This window comes from Rhopalosiphum padi, chromosome 1 (assembly GCF_020882245.1).
Source record: "Rhopalosiphum padi isolate XX-2018 chromosome 1, ASM2088224v1, whole genome shotgun sequence".
NCBI lineage: Eukaryota > Metazoa > Arthropoda > Insecta > Hemiptera > Aphididae > Rhopalosiphum > Rhopalosiphum padi.
Genome location: NC_083597.1, coordinates 70,298,019 through 70,320,473, shown reverse-complemented (window position 1 = coordinate 70,320,473; position 22,455 = coordinate 70,298,019). Strand labels below are relative to the sequence as shown.

General features: G+C 28.3%; 1 protein-coding gene across 3 annotated transcripts in view; it reads right to left on the bottom strand.

Moving 5' to 3' along the window:
• Positions 1 to 22,455, bottom strand: part of LOC132928675 (adenylate cyclase type 5) — a 201,754-nt gene that overhangs the window by 76,677 nt on the left and 102,622 nt on the right. For all 3 annotated transcript variants that reach the window (XM_060993520.1, XM_060993510.1, XM_060993502.1), the window contains exon 3: positions 14,489 to 14,704. In XM_060993520.1, the coding sequence (XP_060849503.1) occupies positions 14,489 to 14,626 (138 nt within the window). In that variant the 5' untranslated portion in view covers positions 14,627 to 14,704. The remainder of the gene's footprint in view (positions 1 to 14,488; positions 14,705 to 22,455) is intronic.

The following is a 22,455-nucleotide window of genomic DNA, read 5'->3' as shown; positions in this document are numbered from 1 at the left end:
AAACCGATACCGCCTACCAGTTCTCCAATTATTTACGCAATTTAAGTATTTAAATGTTCAATGTAACTCAGGTAAAGTATGAATGTTATCGATTAATCATCCAGTACGTATAGGGTTGAATATATGTATAATATCATACAAGGATATTTAAAGTACGTTTTAATATTTTATAATAAGATAAATTATATGTTTTCCATTTGAATGTTTCATAAATCAAAAATTCGACAAAACACGAAAACATATATTATACAATCTATACAATATAACAGTATTATTATATTAATATGTTTCTTTAAACGTTAATTTAATAGTAAAAACGGATATTGATATATGTGTGTGGTGTGCTCGCTGATTATAACGTATAACGTTTTATATTGTAGTCACTATAACTTGTAATTTATAACCTACAGAAAAACTGAATCATAACAAATGCATAAACCGCGGTATATATAGCGAACCTTAACGACAGTACAATGCGGTTAGTATAAAGAAAGAAAGACAAGTTGGATATAATATTTTACAAATATCGGAAAGCCGTTTACAGAACACACTCGTTTTTCATCCTAAACATAATTACGTTCGTCGAAATAACGTCGCGTATAATGGTATACCAACGGTATCATTAATCCCGTATTATGTTAAATATCGATTGAATATAATATTGACGCCACCCGTAAAACAACACTATATACGTCATTATAATATATTTCGGTAAACGCTATTTTGATGAGGAGAGCATTAAAAATAATCGTGTAAGTACTGAAAAATCGAAATCCGAAGCAATGGGAAACACTGAAGCGTTGGAAAAATAACGATATAGGTATTAACCTGTGCTCAAAAAAAAACCGTTCAAACGTATTTTTCCACCGTAAAACGGCGGCATCGGCGAACGGTACACACTATTCAAGGAATAAAATCTATCAAAGTAATAACGCATATTATAGGCACCTTTATAGGAATTACCTATGCGATATTATCAAAACAGAAGTATTATGTGCGTTTGACGCGTGCATTGATTACACGAACGTTAAAGACGGAGAGCTCGTTAGACGTTGTTCAGGATATTTTGTTATCTCTGAAGTTGAATAATAATTATAATGTGTTCTTACACGTGTGCAATGGTGTTAAATTACACAATGAAAACAATGCACCTAATAGAACCAGAGGTCACCAAACGGCAAATCGTATCTGGTCGTCCGCATACGAAAAGAATACCTATATATATTTTGTTTTAAATTATTGCTCATTCTTTTTATTAGTTTTCATTATTTATTTTTGGATTTGGATTTTACTTTCTATACATTGCATTTTAATAGTCACGTTTATAGCCCTAAATGCATAACGTGACTCTTCAAAATCAATATTTGGCGACCTGCGACTGTTTTAAGTGGTTGATGTGGTGGATATATTTTTGACAATATTTTACTATAAAACGTATATTATGATTCTGATTGCTATCATCTATGTAATATATATTAGCACATATAGTTTTGCAGTATATGAAACTGATTGTGTGTATGAGTATTAAACGGATTAACCGATTACCACACAAATGTTTTGTTTTACCGTGCCTGTCAGATGTCAAGGATGTTGATTTTTGGCCTATTTTATGAACTCTATGAGTAGTCGCAAAGGTCAGCATTCAGCTATCCAAAAAGTATTTCTGATCGAGCACCGTTTGTGTAAGCGTCTATGTTTGCAGTTGACGGTGTTTATTGCACGTGCGTATGCAACAAGCTTATTGTATTATTTGTAATCGAGAAGAAAAAGTAATGTTGTATGACAGAGAGAAGAAAGTTAATTTATAAAAATAATTTTGTAATCGGTATCTTAGTACCTTTGATGATCCAGTTATTATATTTTTTAGGTTTTTAACAAATTAACCGAAGATTATTGAACAAATGGCCATTATATTACGTGATTTACGATATGCGTTATGTCAAATGGTCTTGAAAAGACATGTCATATATAGTGATGTTTTATTTTAATACACCTGTCACCGCGTAAATATTAAAATGTATTATACAACAGTTACCGTCGTCGGGTTGCCCAGCGCATAGAAACGATACCTAATAAGTAGTAACCTCTCCGGCAAACGATTTGGTACTATTGTTTTGTGATGTTAAATATGTCGATATAAAGACCACGTTCGTGTTGATACCAACAGTGTTGCATTACGGGCACGTGAAAAAACAACTCGAGGAGCTTATATAATATACGCCGAGCACCGATGCCGCTTACGACCGTTCCCGGAAATAAGGACGGCAACTGTATTTTTATAGTTCGATGGTACGTGATGGCGTTCGTCCGAGGGCCGGCCGGTCGTATGAGAGTGCCCGATCGTCACGTTAATGCGGTCGGTGAAAAGCATAGTTTGAAACTGGTAAAACGATCGTTATGAAAAAGTGAAATCCAGTAAGTAAAAAATAAAATAATAAAACCGGGATTTCACGCACAATAGAACGTCTGGAGTTTATAACCCGGGGTGTTTAATGAAGTTTTTAATTGAACCACGCACACACATAATAGTAATATACGTAGACCACCCGCAATACTACTACAATAATAATAATGATAATAATAATAATAATAGTAATAATATTCAATATGACAAGGGCAAACCGTGGCAGAGTAAAAATTAATTGCCAAACACCCCGGTCGACCACTTGGAAATCCTCCATTTTACACTCTTCCCCGGCGCCCCCGTCCCACAGCCATTCTCGCCGTATAACATCTTTCATTTATTGTCCATCAATCCTCTCTCTCACACGCAAACACGCTCACACGCACGTACACACGTCACCAGCACTGCCGTCACCGTCATAATGGATCCTTTATAAAACTTGCTCAGGAAAAGCTTTAACAACGACCTTTCTAGTAATTAGCTCTAAACCCATACACGCGTATATACACACACGACCGATAACAATAAGAAAACCAACCTTTACAGCACTCGTTATAATCGATTTCCCCGTCATCCTAAACCCTCAACACATTCGCCGTAAGTGATTTTGATTAAAATAAAAAGCGCAAAAACTAAAATAATTCGGATTGATTGTCTGCGGCCGCAGGGCGATAATAACACTAATAATAATAATAGGTATACCCTCTTCGCAGACTACCGATCGGTTGTTTTTACAACTGACGCGTATCGTGCAGTGTTTAGTCATACGATCTGCACACAACGTCGATAACAATAATAACGTATATACTCATACTTAGGTAATCGCTGTAAGTAGATATAATTTGTGGGTACATACGGGAAGACGAATAATCGGGTTCTATAATACTTTGCGCCATAGTAACAATAACAATATAATAGTTAAAATGTTTCTTGCGAGTTGATTCCGTTGTGAACTAATGTACAGCAGATATTGAAATTCCGATACAGTTTCAATGATAATTGCTTTGAAATTTCTACAAACACTTTAATAAGCACACTATATATGTTCTACCAATATAGTGAATTATATTCCAAACTTAATTGAGGACATTGAGGCGCACTTACCAAATGTTTACAGCTAATAGGACATGTATTATTCTATCTACCTACCAATATTAATTCGTTATCATTTTTTTTCTTGATAAAATGTGTGATACAAACTAAACTAATATCTCATTTAAATAAAATAAATATTTCAGGGCCTTCAACATTTGGCTTATGGTGATTTTTTTTTAACTTATAAATCGCATTGTACATTTTTAAAATCCTTTACTTTATAATATATTCATACTAGAAATAATTTGAAATTTAGAAATGTATAAGGCTAGGTTTGCTCAGCTTAAATGTGTTTCGGATGCAATGTTTTAAATAATGAAACAACACATCGTGCACGTGAATTGTGTCAAACGGTTCTCATGGCAATTGGTTAACACATCATTTCTGTTTATTTGTTAATCTGAGTATTTCACTTAAGCTTTGTAAGAGATTACATATCGGTTTTTGGATGAAAAAATCTTATATTAAGAAAATTAAAATACTCAGTTTATAAACGAATAAACAAAACAAAATAATCCATTCTTGCCAGTTTATCCAGTATAAATGATTTACCTTATTTCTAGGTATATTTTCATTTTTAAATTTATCCACGTCTTATACTATGTATTCCAGATTTTATTTAAAATTGAATCTTATTTTTGTACTTATATATTCATTAAAATGAGTTCTATTCCGCATAGTCAAATAAGAGTAAATTTTTTGGTTTAATAAAAATTAATTAAACAATACAATTTGATTATTCTTCTAACCAATCATTCATTCATCCTACATACTTTATAATATAGTGGATTATCGATAAAACAAATCTCGAGAGATATAAAAACACTCAATACCTCATGTTCTTATTAATAATATAAAATACCTGGTATAATAGAAATGTGTTTTTGAAATGTAATTTGAATTATTGGCATTCCAGTTAACAAGAATTTTAGATATTTTTCATACGATGTTGTATTATTTAACAAAATATAATTTAAAAATTGAAATTATTTTATAAGCACAGAAAATAACCTGAATAATGACAAAAAAAAAAAATTAACAATTATACTTATTATAAAATGTTCATTACTAGATTGGCTTTAGTAAAGGCAAGCTAAAATTTAAAACATTTATATCACACATTATTAATCACAATCTTATCGATTTTGAGATCTGTTTTTTATTTTATTGAAAAACAATAATAAAATTAATATAAACAAAAATGTTATCTCTATTTTGTAATTTACAAAGGTAATGGATAGGTATAAAAGCTAAAAGTATGTAACTGCGTTCTCACATTAATTGAATCCCTAAAAAGTTTCTGGAATCAGGAAATTGAATGGTTTTCCTCCATAAATCAGACTTTTAGTTTTAAACAGTAACATTTAAGTCGTACACAGTGTAGTAGTAACTTTAATAGAATTAGTTCACAATAATAGATACGTTATTTGTTCATCATAATAATATAATATTATTATAAATCATATTTCATTAATGGTTAAGATATATTTTTTTATAAAAATGAAAGACATGCAATAAATTTTTTTTTATTTATAACCATTATTATTATTTTTTTAACACCTAGTTTTTTGAACACAAATATATAAGTTATTAATATTATACTAATAACCATTAATAATATAAAAATTCAATGTAATCAAATGCATCTTTACATTTTGTACATATAACCGGCATAATAGATAATAATTTTAACAATAAAATCACTTAATATAGTATATACCTATAATTAGACAAAAACTCAAACATTGTATAATAAATTATTATAAACGTATATTATTTAAATAAAAATAAAATATAAGTAAAAACGGGTGTACCAAAGGCATAAAATATTATATAAAATACAAACAGTAATAAGATAATCCTATTTAAATTAGTAAAAAAAAAATTATAATACTTATATAGTTATTTAAAAATACATTAAACAGACACAATATTTTTCTTTGTTCGTTAATTATAAAATATAATTATGAATAGTTTAGCGATAAACTTTAAAATTTCTTTATCAGCTTTAATATCATTTAACTATTTTAACACATTTGATTATAAAAATAATTTATTTAAAAGATAAATTTATTTTGTTGGTTGATAAGATTAAAACTGGAATTTAAATAAGTGGACACTTTTATTACGTGGTAAAAGTTTAAAACAAAATTATTCTGTTAAGGTAAATTAATTTTAGGAACTTGAAGCGTTTATATTTATTTTTTAAATTATTAATATTAAAATATTTCCCTTGTTTTTATTTTGTTAAAATATAAACGATACTAGAAAATTGGTGGTTTTTTTTCATTAGAATATAAATTACAATCTGTTTTGATGGAAACAGCAAATAATTTAAATTTTATTAAAAAAGTGAAATTAGCTTTCAACTCGTGTCAAGGGGAAACACCATTCAGTTACAGAATCTTAGACTTACATTTTATTATATTTCATAGTTATTTTATATATTGTAATAATAAGTGACTTAACGATATTTCATTTAAACTAGACTGAATTAAATTCATATATAAGACATTTGATAGACACTAAGCTATAGCGATATCGCCAGCAAATACATGTAGGTATTGTAGTAGAGGGTATTATTTTAATAACGTTCAAAGTGCTCTGGTTGATATCTAGTACCTACACTCGTTTGTTATACAAGGAATTTAATTTTAATTTTTTTTTAACTTACTCTCAAGTGTTGGATTTCTGAATAAAAAAAGATTTGATGATTAAATAGTATAAGGTATAAATAAGAAAATAAGAGAAGTGCTCGAGTTGGAAAAGTAACTTGCCATGCCAAGTTAAAAGACTATTAATTTTTGTTAAGACTATCTTCTAAATAGAAAATAAATTATTTCGTACCTTCGAATTTTGACTTCAAAAAAGGTTTTTCGGCTCTTAGTTGTTTTAAATTATTTTTTTTTTACATTTCATTAAACAATTTCGGTTTTTAAAAAAAGTATAATTTTTATCGCAGTCTGGGTAGGTGAAACAATAATTTTATTTTTATTTGATTGATTGATTTATTATGTATTTTTTTTTTTATATATAGACTTAAGAGAATTCATACAATCCACGCATACATATTTATATTATACAGGCAGCTAACGGATATTTAATCAGTTTTCATTTTACAACGAAAGTCCCAAGCAATAACCACATTATTATTGTTTTAACTCCCATGTGACAATATACGATTTTGTTTATTATTAATAACATATATAGGTACATATGATTATTTATTTAAGGAGGTAAAAATAACATCAATTTTAACTGGGGGGGGGGGCAATGATCGGGTTCGGTGAACAGTGTAACAATTATTGGGTTTGATTTGGAGAGAGAGTAAGAGAGAGTATTGAATATTACGGTGAAACACGTTATTTGCAAAGCATGATTTGCGAGATTGTTAGCCCTCAAATAACACACAAATCTCGGAATAAAATGTTATCCACTGAAACATTTTGACATAAACATGTGACACATTATGCGTTATTAGGTTACGTACTATACGATTATAGACCATAAAACATGACGTATTCACGAAAGCGTTGACATTCCGTAAAAAAAAAAAAAAAAATAAGTAACCGGCACTGAATAAATGGAACAATAAAAGTTTATGTACATATTTTATTATTATCGTTATTATTTTGTTTTCGTCTTGGTTTATTAACAAGCAGCTGACGAATGCAATTTGCATACTGCATACTATTGTGTGAGAAGTGCATGTGTTATATGGGCGCATGCAGTTGGCGCTTCTCCAATCGAAAATATAAAATACACGCGTTTTAAAAAAAAAAAAAAAACAATTTTAATTGTCAGAGTGAATGTGAATTACGCGCGCGCCATTGCCACCGTCGTAATCGGGGTGACTCGGTGCAAATATTACTACGATAACGATTGCCAACATTTTCCTCGTTTGAATTTGTTTGATGACTACAAAGATACGAAAAAATATATAGGTGTGTATAAAATGATTTTGTACAGAAATAAGACTGACTACTGAGAGAGAGAGGGATTTTTTCGCAATTTTATCTTTTTATTCGATATTAATATAATTGTCTTTACGGTTCATCCTTTCCAGATTTTACTTTTGGGTTACCTGCACGTCACCGTGTAAAAATGACAGTTTCGTTGAAAGTGTGAATTATGTAAATTGTGTTACGAACTATCGTCGTGAAAAAAATTACGCTACAGCAAACCGTTAAACTGAATAGTTTATTTCTTTAAAACTATTATCATATTAAAAGAGAAGCATTACGGCTTCCAGACAGACCACCATTTGAAGATGTATTTTAAAACTAATTAATTATTGTGCCGAATTGTTTAGTCGGAAAAACTTTACCACAGATGTCTGTCGTGCCGTGGTGGAATTAAGGTCAGTTAACGCCTAAACATTTTATTTTCGCGAACAATTTTCGTGAAAGTACCTTTTTAATTTTTTAAAAACTGTTTCGATTCTTTTATGCTAATTATTAGCGAGATTCAAAGTAAATAATTAAATAACACAATGTGATGTAACAATAATATAAATAATATGTTAACGTTACATATTATACATTTTACTACACCTATTATATTCATTGGTAAATTTTTTTTTTTTTAAATAATTTCACGTAATTCAGGCCTTCCTCTTACAGTGGGTGTATAAAATATTTTTCAATGCTAATAAATAACCGTTTTATTCTATTTTATTGTATTATTGAAATACATTAAAACAATAACGTACTTGCTACTTACCATTCATAATAATATTATTGTTATGAGATTAGTACTTGAAAAATAATCCCACAAAATCTATGTAGCTAAATAGCCTATCCATAACGCCGTGTTAGCTTAATATTGTATTATTGAAATGTAAAATATAAAAGAACATAATAATGTAAGTACGTATGTTTTACTATAATTTACTGGAGAACTGATCTCTAAATAAATGGTGGTATGAAATAAAGGTGAAATCACGTGTCGAGTTTAAAAATTTATGTTATCTTGGATTATAATGTACGGTTTGAACGGCAACTACTCTATAAGTTTATTTAATTTTACTCTAAAACATAATATTTAGTAAATAATAACAAAACCAACTGATAGTGATTTATAATAAGAATTAATACAAAAGTATAAAGTTTGTTTAAACAACCTTATTATATTACATTCGTCCAGTTTTCCTTTACAAACTCTACACCTTCTAAATATTTAATGATTTAACCAATGTAACTTTGTTACCATTATATTATATTTATACATATAATGAAGAGTAATGTTGTTTAGCCAAATAGATCCATCGTTTTTGCAAAAAGCATCAACATAAATTAATTATACCTTTAAAAGGGATCAAAAGAAAACATGGAAAAATGATCAACACGTAAAAATATCACAAATAAATATTCATTATTTTATTCTGAATGTTTAATGTCTGTACTGATTTAGTGCTAGTCAAAAACAAACACGCGAAGACATATGGAAGTGAAATTGATCGCTTTTGATTTATTAAGTAGGTATCATATGATGTTTTTCCCAAACATTGTAGTGAAGAAAACTTGATTTATATTATATTATGTTGTAAGAGAAAACATATTTTATTTTTAAACATTGAAGTTATAATGTACATTCATTATTAATATAAGTGTACAAGAAACATCCGTCATATAACTTGTTTAAAACATAGTTACAAATAACAATATTATATATATATATATATATATATATATAAACTTAAAATATTACAAAAAGTCGTACCCATTTTTTAATTTTTTTTTTTACATCCATGTGTATTATATTTTTTGATTAATTGCTCAGTTTAATCAGTTTATCAAATATTTATTTTCATTAAAACTATTAGTTTAAAATATCACTAAATCACAAAAAAATGAAACTTCATAGTGTTTCGTTATCATATTTTTTTGCGATTTATATAAAAAAATCAATTCATAATTTTTAATATAGTATTTTAAATTGATTTCAGTATTCAAAAACTTAATAAAGTAATTATTTTAATTAAAATAGTTTTAAACGAAAAAATATCTCAAAACTATATAACGAAGTGTCCAGTCAATGGTTTAAGAAATCATCTAAATTTAATAACCAAAATAAAATAAAACAATTCAAATTTGAAAAACGAAAATTATTATTATATATAAATCATTTTTTCAATTTACCAGCAAAAGTCATTAGCTACTGTGTCTTAATCACTAGTCTCAATTTTTTATAATATTTATATTATGTTACATTTCTATTACATTTTCGTTATATTTTGTCGATCAAACTTGTTAATTTTAAAAATTTAAGGTTTTTCTCGTTTTGTTCTGGGTTTTGTCCAAGAGGGGCGTCAAGAGTTTTGGTCATGATGAGGCTCATTTTCTCCTGTTCATATCATTAAGATATATTTTACTGTGAGTCGTGTACCACATACTTCACATAATGAGAGATTCTTCTTTTCACATAATAAATCCACGAGTTAACCTCGTGTGTTCGATTCTTAGTCGATTTTAATACTTTCATCCTTTTGTACGAAATTTGGGTTTTCCCAACTAAAATTTGTTATCTTAATCTGATTAAATGTTGTGTTCTAGTTATTTCAAAGGTTTGATGGATTTTATGTGCAACTTAAATCTACAATAAAATTTTATCTTAAAATATTAAAGAAACGCTTATAGTTTTTTGAATGAGATTGTTTGTCATTGCACTCTACTGATGAATTCTTATTTTGTGTTAACCGTGATTATTACTGCACAATATTCTTCGAATCATCCCGGTATTTTCTTCCTTCGTAAAAGTATTATACCTAATGAATTTTCTTAGATTTGATTATATATCTTAAAACATATTATGCAAAATAAATGGAAAAAAATACTATGAATTTTTATTTTTTTATTATATTTTATAAGAGCTAACATTTTTTATCCTGTATGGGGTTCAGAATATTGATTTTGGCTTATTGTGTTAGTGTAATAAATAATCCTTCACAAGTCTTTCATCATTCAAACATCGGGATTTAGTGGTTTGCATAAATTTGTTTCGGCAGCAGAAAACAACATAGATCACTTCCAGCGGAGTAACGCCAATAACTAAACCACTTTTAATAAAAGTAAAAAAGACAAATTAAAATTTAAGATTTTTAAAAAAAATTTTAACGCCCTAGTTCGCAAATCTTTATAGTTTGATAAATTCCTATGTACAACCACCATAATACATTACGAGAACGTTGGTATAATACACATTGCGCCTATAGCTTGTATTTATTTAAATTTACAAATTATAGAGCTTAATGTTGATAAAGGCTTAAATAATAATTAACTATAATTTATTTTAGAAATATTTTTCATAATGTATTTATTGCTATTTAAAACTAATAACTTATTACTTTAATAGCTATCTTTATAATTTATTAATAATAAGAAATAATCAATAAATGTTATATTTATATGATAAAAAATATATATGATAAATAATTTACATTATACATAAACGAAGTAATAAAGTAAATATTTTTTTTTTAAGTAAAGTAATCAGTTTTATAGAAAACATTTAAGTGAAGTATGAAAGTCAAATTGTTCTATGAAACCTGGTTGGCTATATTATTTTTTAAAGTAAATTAAAGTTTATTAATTGAAAAGTCCATAAAAAATAAATTAAAATAGAAAACTAAATCACTGAGATATTTATTTATGGTTATAATAATGTATATAAAGATGATTTAAAAAAAGTTAGGGTTTTATTTATAACTGTTTAAAAAATTAATAATTATGTTCTATAAGTTAAATTAAAAAAGAATGTAAAACCAACTGCTATAGTAAATAAAATACCTATGAATGAAGACAATGTTTTTTAACATTGGTTTGACAGTTTGGCTTATGGTTTTCTAAAATAAATTCTTATTTATGTTTAGTATTAAAAAAGTATACAGAAAAAATAAATTAATATAATAATTAATAATGGAATTTTCTAGAATATTTTTTCTAATAAAAAAATATTTTACTACCTATGCTATACAACATAAATAATTAGTTAGTTAAATAATTTGAAAAGCTTTTGTATTATTTTTAATAAGAAATTCATTTTTATTACAATTTTATTAAATTTATTTATTAGAAAATTGTATTAAGCAATGTATTTTTTAATTTTCCAGCTATTTTATAAACTATTTTCGTACGAATTCATATACAAAAATAAACTATTCCAATATCTATATGTAAAATAAAATATTTATTTATCTGTATACATTCTTAAATGATTTAAATATTTATAGAAAATATTTGTTAATATTGTTCTCTCTCCTAAAGTACTTAGTTAAAATATCATATTACTTGTAATTGTAAATAGCCAACCAATGAATTAAGAATAAAACTTATTTTTTAAATAAAGATAATATTGTTTAAAATACAAACCATCATTTTAAATTATTTTAAGATTTCAGTGTTAATAACGGTTATTTAAAAAAATTAAAATTTTAAAATATCAAATCAAAACATAAAATATATCGGGAAAAATCTTGAACTTTGTTACAATTTACAATATACAATTTGCATAATTTATTCTTTGTGATTGCACTTAAAAATGTTATCCTTTAAAGCTTAAAAATAAAGGTATACTATAAATATACTTATTACGTAATAGTGTAGATACTACGCACTGAATACACAGCATGAGAAAAATTGATTTTTTTTTTGTTCCAACATTACTGAAATACTATTACCTATACATATATATATCTAATATTATATATATATTATATTTTAAAATATCGCGAGCAATTCATGACCACTACAGTATTTCGTGCAGTGACGTTTTAGACTACCAAACGATGTTAAGCCTATACTTCTATTTATTATTCAAAACAAAAATTGTATAACTGCATATGGTATAATACATTAGACCCTATGGGGATTTAAATGATTCGCGAAGTTATGTATACATAATACATTACACAAGCCACAAGGAGAGTGAATCGTGACCACAAACGAGAGTAACAAATCTATAGATGTGAGTGCACGAATGCGTGATGTAAGATGGCACACGAGGCATCTGGATATCTTCTTCTACAGCCAGTGATTATTTTTCTAATAGAACATGTTTGGGATACTTCACGAATATAATTCAGATGGTTTTTGTAAGAAATTAATGAAAATTAATTGATAAAATATTATCTATAGTATCTTACACCAGGTCACCCTACAACATATCCACGCATATATGTGATACATTTGTTCGAGTATCTATATTGACAATAGACTTTTAGTTTAATATATATTTGTATTGTTTACTTTTAACTTATAAATTAATAGTTTCAATGTTAATTTAGCTTAACTAACTAAAGTTATTTGTTTTTCATCAACAGGTCCACTTTTGAAAAATAACCGGTAGGTAAATATTATGTGCGTTCTGCATAAATTATTTATATTTAGCTTAAATCATTATTTTATGATTCGAGTATTTTTGACCTTCGGACACATGACTACTATAGTATAAGAATGACGTTTCAAAGATTTTTTTATTCCTAAAGACTGTTTTTAAATACATCATTCTTCAAATATGTTATGTTTAGAATCATTATCCAATAACTAGGGTAGGTAGTTGGTTTATTAGTTGATACAAGATAATTATAATAATTATAGGTTTACTTTTGTAGATGCCACACAGATAGGAACAAATGCCCTTAACGACATAATTCGTCGTCAGTCCTATACGTTTTTACTTCTGAAGGAGGGTACCTACACACAATATACGCACTCACTGCATAGAACATAATATGTAATATTATAATAATATTATGAATAATTCACCAAATATGCTCACTTTATTTTTCAGTTATGCAGTTATTCAAAATCTAATTTTTAGAAATTCTCAATTATTATAATAAAAAGACCATATTTTCAATTTCTTGAGATTCTTTGTATCTGCTTAAGAAGTTTGCTGTGAAAGTACAAACTCTCATTTATCAAATTTTGATTTTTCTACTATTAGTTATTTAGTTGGTAATTGTGTAGTATTAAAATCAGAATTCAAACCAGTAGTTTTTGAATTATTTAACTTTATGTTCTTTAATAATATGTTCATAGTAAAGAGATTTTAAAATATAGAGATTATGGTGAATTTAAAATTTTAATAATGTGTATTAATATTTATAATTTATATAAATTGTCCAAAATAGGTAATAAATACTATAACTGATATTACACTTTTGTATAACCATTTTTAATAATTGAAAAACTACTCATTCGAATTAAGTACTTCATTATTTTCGCAACAAAGAACTACTTAATGTTAATAATAATTGACTGTAAAAAAGGAGTGTTTTCATTTGAAAACCCGAAGTTTGTATCGCCGCAGGACAGTTTTTAAGTAGCTTAAAAATAAAATCTTAAGAATTTGTGAATAGTATGGGCTTTTTTTTTTATCACTAATTTAAAAATTCTAAAAATCAGAATTTGAATAAATATATTATTAAATTAAAAACATGGGACGGGCATGGTTGATGAATAACACTGTACAGTAGTTTATTACACCCGTGTAGTAGACACAATATATAATATGCGACCACGGCTGCACGACGTCCGGTCGCCATCGTCATCGCGCCTCGTTCGGAGTGCTCAGCGTGAGCCATGCGGGGGCGTACACACTACACTAACTCTACCCGGCGCTCGCGGTCCCGTATTACATATGTCTCCGCGCCGTTCAGGATATAACCACTGACAGGTAATTCGTTTTTGCCAACGACAATTGTCGTGTGTGCGGGTCGTGTTGTTAGGTCGTCGAATTAACCACGGGTATACACCTAATATATATACACATTTATATATACATATATATCACGTGCACGTGATATACGCGGTACCTCCACCGAAATAATGAAATTACTCCGCACAGCCTACACGCGCACCACGCCTCGTGCGTTAATGAAAAACAAATTGCCAACGGTGACGGGTCCGTTTGTTTGGGGGGGGGGGGGGTGAGACGAAAAAAAAAGGGCAAATAAATAAACAATACGAAACCAAGTAAAACACTCACCTCTGCGGTGTCCTGGGTCGGAGCTCTCTTGTATTGTTTCAAGCTCAGTCTGCGCCACGTTCTGGAAGGCTGTTTCCCGGCACAAAGGGCGCCTCCTCCACCGGCTCCTACTCCACCTCCTGCTCCGGCCGTATCCATTCCAGTCGTTGACGTCGTCTTCTTGATCCCGAGGTGCTGACCCGACCTCCGACCGTGCACGACCGTTTATGTCAACATCTTGATACCGCATCGAAAAAAAAAAAAAAAAAACATTACATTGGCGTATTATAGATGAACACACACAAGAGATTTCACGGCTGACAGATTTCGCGTGTTTCGCGTACGAAATAATATTCAGCTGTATGCGCGAGCTGAGGCTGCACAATACTAGCCGGAGTAGTATAATGTACAATATATTGTTATATAAGTATTACTGCGGTATTAGTAAACGAATAACATCATTGGCGATATTTTGACGGCGGTCGATTCGACTGTGTTGTCGTTGTTTTTTAAATACTCTTTTCGGTCGCCGTTTTTGGTTTTTTTGCCGAACAAAGTTTTTAGCTTCCGTCCCGGGACCGGATACGTTACAGGTCAGTCGTACTAATGCGGGTTAAGTAGTCGGCACCGCTTATAACTTTAATATTAAAATAATATACCACTGGACGTTTACAGGATGAATGCGCTTTGTACTTGATTTAATATTTTATCAATTGTTGTACCTATCTAGTATAATATAGGCATCTATTTACTTAAAAAGTCGACTCTAATTTTAAATAATAAACAAAATTATCAAATCTCGAAACATTTTTGGGTTAACGCAATATAAAAAATCTATTGAATATTTATGCGCGACGATGATGCTTTCGAAAAAGTACAAAAACTCCCCGGCTACCGGAAATTAAATATTTCAACATGACTTTTGTGTCTTCATTACATCCAATAAATGTTACTTACTTAGTTAAATATTTAAACGATATCACGGAGATTAATAATCTAGTGCAACGAATTGTATTATAAAATAACTTAACCTTTTAAATGCCTTATACTTTGTTCAACAAAAATGTTGGTATTCATATAAACTAAAAACCATATTGTTTAATTTATCGTATACATTTTACTCGAAGCTAAATAACGAACGTTCCATTAAAACATGATACTGCTATATTAAATATTGAAAAAAAAACAATAATTTTAATTGATTCAATGATCATTAATCGCAAAATTCTGCAAAAACCGGGAGCATAATACGTTGCCATATAAACTTTTGGTAAGATAGAAACTCGAATTGAATTGGAAATATCAATTATATATTTTCCTTTGTTAATATTATGTTGTATGTCAAACAATTTTTTTTCTCTTTTTATAGCATAACCTAACCTGTTGATTGGGAATACCATAAAATATGTACTTCTTTCAAGTTAACATAATAATGCTAATGTATTAAATTATTTACACTAAAAGCCGCACATTGCTACTAGTAGAAGTAATTTTTAATTATATATTCTACAAATTATTATAAACTATAATATATAATAATCATTCGAATAGAAATACGCCATTAACGTAATAATGTGAATTATCATACACTATATCCAAAACAGATATTATTCAATTTTCTCATGATAAAAATATGGATTCAATTTGTATATAATATACTCATATAAATGTATTTATATTACATGAATAATGTTCTTACAAGCTATATTATATATAACTGGAATCATGATTTAATGTTGTAAAATACACATGGAAGGAGGTGTCATCAATGGATGATTTCCTCAATTATTATTATATTATATTTGTATATTAATAATTACTGAATGTACAAATTAAATGTAGGTACAGATTGTTTTATATTTTATTAATTTAAAAAAAAAAGCAATTAGAATAAACATTGAAAATAGTAAGTTTAAATTTGATATAACTATAGTAAAAATATTTAATTTTTATAAAAAAAATAGGAGCATTAATTATATTAAGATAATTATTATTATGTGAAAAAAGTTTCAAATTACGATTTTAGAGTAAAATTAATTTTATTGTTTTGTTGAAATAATATTATATTGTGTAATATTATAGCTTGTCATATTATACACTAACTTGTTAAATATATATACTTATGAATATATAACAAATATTTACATTAAAGGTAATAATCCTGTTTCACTTTTAAGTTTTCCAGAGTATTAAGTATTATTTTATTTATTTCATTAAGCTATACTAAAAAATAAGTTTATAATGTTTAAACAGATTTTAATATGTCGATTATATAACTTGAATATCAAACAATTTAGCATGTATAGGTATATATTTTTATGTTTAAATTTTTCTCGATTATGGAAATTTATTATTAACATGCGAGTATGTTTGAATTTATCGACTGTACATTAAATATATATTATTGCAAAAAGAAAAAATATTTTTTGCACGAAGTAAATAAATTGTTTTAATTCTACAGTATTTATTTTTAACCAGTCCATAAATTATCGGTTAAAAGTAACTACTGACTTAGCATACCAAGTTAATAATAATAATAATAAAAAAAACCTCTGATTTATAATTCAATTATTATTTTTAAACAAAATAAAAACTTAAGATAAACTTCTAGGTGAGTCACGAACATAGTATAATAGTAGTATACTCAGTACCCACTTATGTATATTGGATAATAATATATTTCAATTCTATTTGGCGTCAATTTATAAATAATAATAATATATAATGCAATATATTTATTTTTTTATTAGCACAGGGAATTTTAATTAAATAATGAATTGATAAAAGAAGAAAAAATATAATTTTGATGTTACTACATTTAGTCTGAAAGTTTTTTTTTTTTAATTCCAATATTATGTATTCGTGTACAATATTATTAATAATATGATGTTGCCAATATTAGGTAATTCACACATTGTAGAGGGGCTGCGTAACAAGTTCAATTGAAATTATTAAATAAATAAATTGTAGATTGTTGTTTTTGTTATAGAATTAAACTATCACCAGTAATAATGGTGTCAAACGTTATTGATTTTCCATCAATAGTCTATTTACAATGAAAAGAGATTAATGATGATAATAAAAAAAAAATTTGTCACGTCAAATGTTATAATTGATTAAGTATTAATAAACAATACTATAGTATTACTACATGGATATGTATATATATATATATATCGTTACAGAACAAAACTAAATAGATATGTTTCGTGGTAGCTGGATTAGAGAAAACAATGAGTAATGCATATTGTTATTTGACGGCAGTGAAATATTGTAATTAAAGGCAGTCAATGGGAATTATTTTAGCGCGTTGGTCCTGGAATTGGAATAGTGGTATGTCGAATTATTATTTAAAATCTATTTTCGTATTAGACTTTCAACATTAAAACAACATTGTTTCATTCACCAATATAAAAAAGTATAGGTACACCTATGCTTGATAAGAATACAAAATACACGTGACCTGAAAACATAAGGGTTTTTTATCGATATTCAAAATCAATTAAAAAAACGTTTTCATGTATGACATATACAAAACAGAGGATTTTAGAACAAATCAATAAATGTCGTGAATCGTAGGTAGTAAAACACAAAAAGTATACAGAATTGGATTATACATAAAATATAGGTATACTGCGCTTTAATAGGGATGGGATTAAGAAGATAACTGCTAGATCAACATGGGCGGTATATTAAATAGAATGAAATAAGGAGCTTACACAATGTGCAAGATAAAAATTTATAAAGTAAAGAAAATCAAGGAATAAAATAAAAACACACTGTTGTCCGAGAAAAATAATTATTGGCTAGTTGTAGATTTCGAACGAGAATGTAGGGATAGAACACAGAGAAAAGAATAATATACATTAACCATGAACATGTAATAAAATGGAAAACAAGTTGAATGAAAAAAAATCGGTGGACAACTCGGGTTTGAAATTGTACGGCAAACGAATCGTTGCGGTGTGTCTACAGACTATTCGTGCAATACGGATCCTTAAATCTTTCTAAATGTCATTGCCAACTTCGCGTGACCGCACTAACTCGGCCGTCTTCCGATTAAGGCACTGTCCGGTCCCTAAATAACAACCATATCGAGACGTTACTCTTTTCCACCAAACGGTATATATTATAACCTATACGTGTATCAAACCTATTTCTTTTTCGGTCAAATGAAAAATGTACATTTTTCTAAAATATCCGCAAAAAATAAATAAATAACGGATAAAACTCAATGCAATAGGTACTACGTATAGTAACATTCAGTGTAAATATATTATGCTATAATTGTAAAACAAAATCATTATAATGCATACATAGCACTTGTTAAGTTCGTTCAAAATTTATATACTATTATTTTGAATTTGAACGGCAGAGAATTAATGGATAGCAGAAAAAAGACGATTAAATCCTTTAAGAGAAACAGCGGATGATCTATTTTAAAACAGCGATAATAAAAATAAATGAAGTCTTCAAACATTATGAACATAAATTATGAAAACTATCAAGTCTTAAAAAATTACAAAATTATCAACACCATTCTACCTATGCACGAATTTAACACCAAGTAATGCAAGAAACGACGCTGCTAATGGCAAAACGGCCGACAAGATTTAAGTACCGTCGACCCTAATATTTTTAAAAACCGATTTAAGTATTTCGACTTTTTTCAAAATTAATTGTTGAAAAAAGTACCCTTATATTCTTAATTAAAAGTATAACAATCTAGCTTAAAAGAAAAAAAAACTCTCAAAGAAACTCGGAACTAATAGAAAGAATATTCATTGACTGAAATGACTAATTTCATTTGATTATTATGGAATCGATTAGCGCATTCCGACTGGACTACATAAATCATCGTACCTATAAATGTCGACTTAACGCGACCATCAATACCGTGGTATATAAGATGTGTAAACTATATATAGGTTACCAAAATCGTCTTTGACTGACACTCGTAAATATACCCAGGCTAACGCGCTAAATTATTTTACGCCCACAAGTCACGACCAGCAAATCGTTGATTTAACAACAACAACATCGACTGCGAATACGGCAAACCGTTATTCGTTTAAATACGTATAACATAATAATATTATTGTATTTTAGTGAAGAAAAGTTTATTACGACGAATACTAGAGGGGCGTTATTCAAACACGACGAACACTATGACTTTCGAGGGTGAAATATACGTGTAATATTATATTATATTTATGTTTTTAAGCCACCGCGCAAATTGAAATCCCCGGCATCCGACTGTTATTATACGCCAACGACTACAAAGCCGAATTGTTTGTTCAGGGATGTCTTGCTCGCGACGTAATAAAACACTCTGTCAAATTTCGTCACCCTCTCGATTTTTCAGCAGCTTGGACGCCTTCCGGACGCCCGAGCAGCAGCGGCGGTAGCCGCACTTAGCTGACATTTAATTACGTTTATGGTGTTTGCCATCTCCGTCCCAGACATCAGCGATACGCGAAACCGATAGGTTCCACAAGACTCTGAGTTACTATAATATGATAATTCGTATACGGTTTACGCGTCGTTGCACTTGACGTTGCAATATCTCAAGTCGAAGACAAAACCGGAATAAAAACTATTTCCACTTGTCCAGCACACCTAAATAAAAGTAGTATAAACTATATTGTATTAAATTAAGTCCTATTCATCCATAATTATAATCACTCCGGACAAAAATGTATTGTTATTTTATTTCACTTCGATTTTAACACTACGTTTATTTACGTTTTACGTTAATTTATTTAATATTGTCATCGTGTTACACGTAAAATAGACAAGTAAAATACAAAATACTGTTCATATCACGCACAAAGTTGTCAATTTACAAAATTGGATATATGATATACTTCTAACCCACGGAGTGATAACAACGGTAGTAATAACTATAATAACTAATAGTTACCAATAAAAATCGCAATATTATTTATTTATATTTATGTACACACGTATACGGTAACACATGGGTACCCGTATATCGCTATTTTCGACAAACGATTGACGCCCCCGCATGTTACGTTTCACATGCTATGCACATTTCACACACCGATCGAACGTACGCCCACTCGCGTATTGTTGTCTAATGGTATATATAACTAATAGTGTAACCATTACACACGATTTTAATTAAAAGACAGTATCGTTTTAGTTTTTACGATCAATCAAATTGTATAATATATTATTTTGAAACACCTAATAGGGTATATCTTGCAATAACAAGTATTATTATCTTTATTATTGTTATTGTGGCGATGACTGCAGGTTGCGCTTATTGATTTTTAACGGGATAAACGTGAATATATTATAGCGCGTTTGGTTAAATTCGATATAAAACCTTAAATGGGACCGTTGTAATCTACAAAATATAATAATATACAGGATGATTCACCAGGGTTATTCAAATCCATTATTCCTTTAACAATGAAATATTATTCAAATTCTGATTTTGGAAATTTTTTAGTGTAGGCACATCATTACATTTGTTATGCTGTTTAATGAGTGTCCTGTGGCGACACAATCTTATTTTTTTCCAAATAGCAACTACTTTTTTCCTACTGTAATTTGTTAAGGAGATGATTTTTTTTACTGTTGATGTAGGGACATAAATTTAAATTTGAACGCAAATACAATAATAATAAATGCAATGCAATAACAATATTATGAGCTACTCACCCGGCTTAAATAAAAACAAACATTGAACCGGAATTCCAAGAATATTTTGTTTCAGCATAGTGATCATACCGCTTTATTGTTTCAGATGATTAGAGCAGGTCGATAATGATTGAGTTTTGCGCGAATCCATCAAGACGATGAGCGAAAAAATACACGAACGTGTGGATTATATGCGTGTTTGTTCGCCAACAATTTCGGCAAGTATTATTATATAACTCTATTATTATTATATTATGTTATTATATAACGTGGCTAAAGGCACCTCAAATAGTGACTCGCGGATAAGACACGTGATATGACTTTGAAACGTCCGAGAAACATCTGAGAAAGTGAGAAGTATAAATCCTCTACACATATAATATATATAATAACAATATAACAATATAATAATAATATAATATATTAATGAAATAGATATGACCAAAACGGCAGATAAAAGAAATCGAATAGGTCATATATGTATATTATAATAAATCCACCATCGCACGAGTAAAATTTACGTACAATATTATATATATATTTATAATATAGCGTCTAATATAGTAATATTTCTTCCACGGATTGCATAGTATCACATTGAGCATTATTCGGATAATTCGGAATAATTTCATAAACGCGTAGTCGTCGATAAACGTGTTGTTTGCTAACGATTATCAGTGGCGTTCTTAGGATTTTTGAATTTTCATTAAATAATAATTGTATATTCGATACAACATTTTATATAAATGATAGGTATGAGTACTGTTATATTTTATATATTATGTAATGCGTGGTCAATAGAGAACGGAGGGAGTTAAAGCCATACTTCTTCTCCTTCGGTACGCCATTGAATTTAAATAAATTTCTACGGACATTTTATCCGAGAATTATCTACACTGTAGAACATATTATTATATATTATTATGTCCGAAGATACTTATATCCACAGTAATTAATAATATCCCATAGAAAAAATTGTTGGTTGAGTAAATATCTATAGTGTATTAGACATAAGTGTTATACTAAAAATATTTAAGTATAATATCTTGATCGTATAATCTTTAATTGTATAAAACAAAGTGTGCTGTGTTATCTTTACATTTTTCAATAGATAAGTGATAAAAAAATAGAGTTAATAATACTAGTACTTAGCTAGATTTATGCAGGTTAAACTCAACTGCGATGGATACTATATCATAATGCACTTACAAATTATAATATTAATATTATTATGATTACTGTAAGTATTTTTAAAACAAAGTACAAGTTTTGAATTTTATGTATAAGGCATTAAATATTATATAAGTATTTACGTAAAA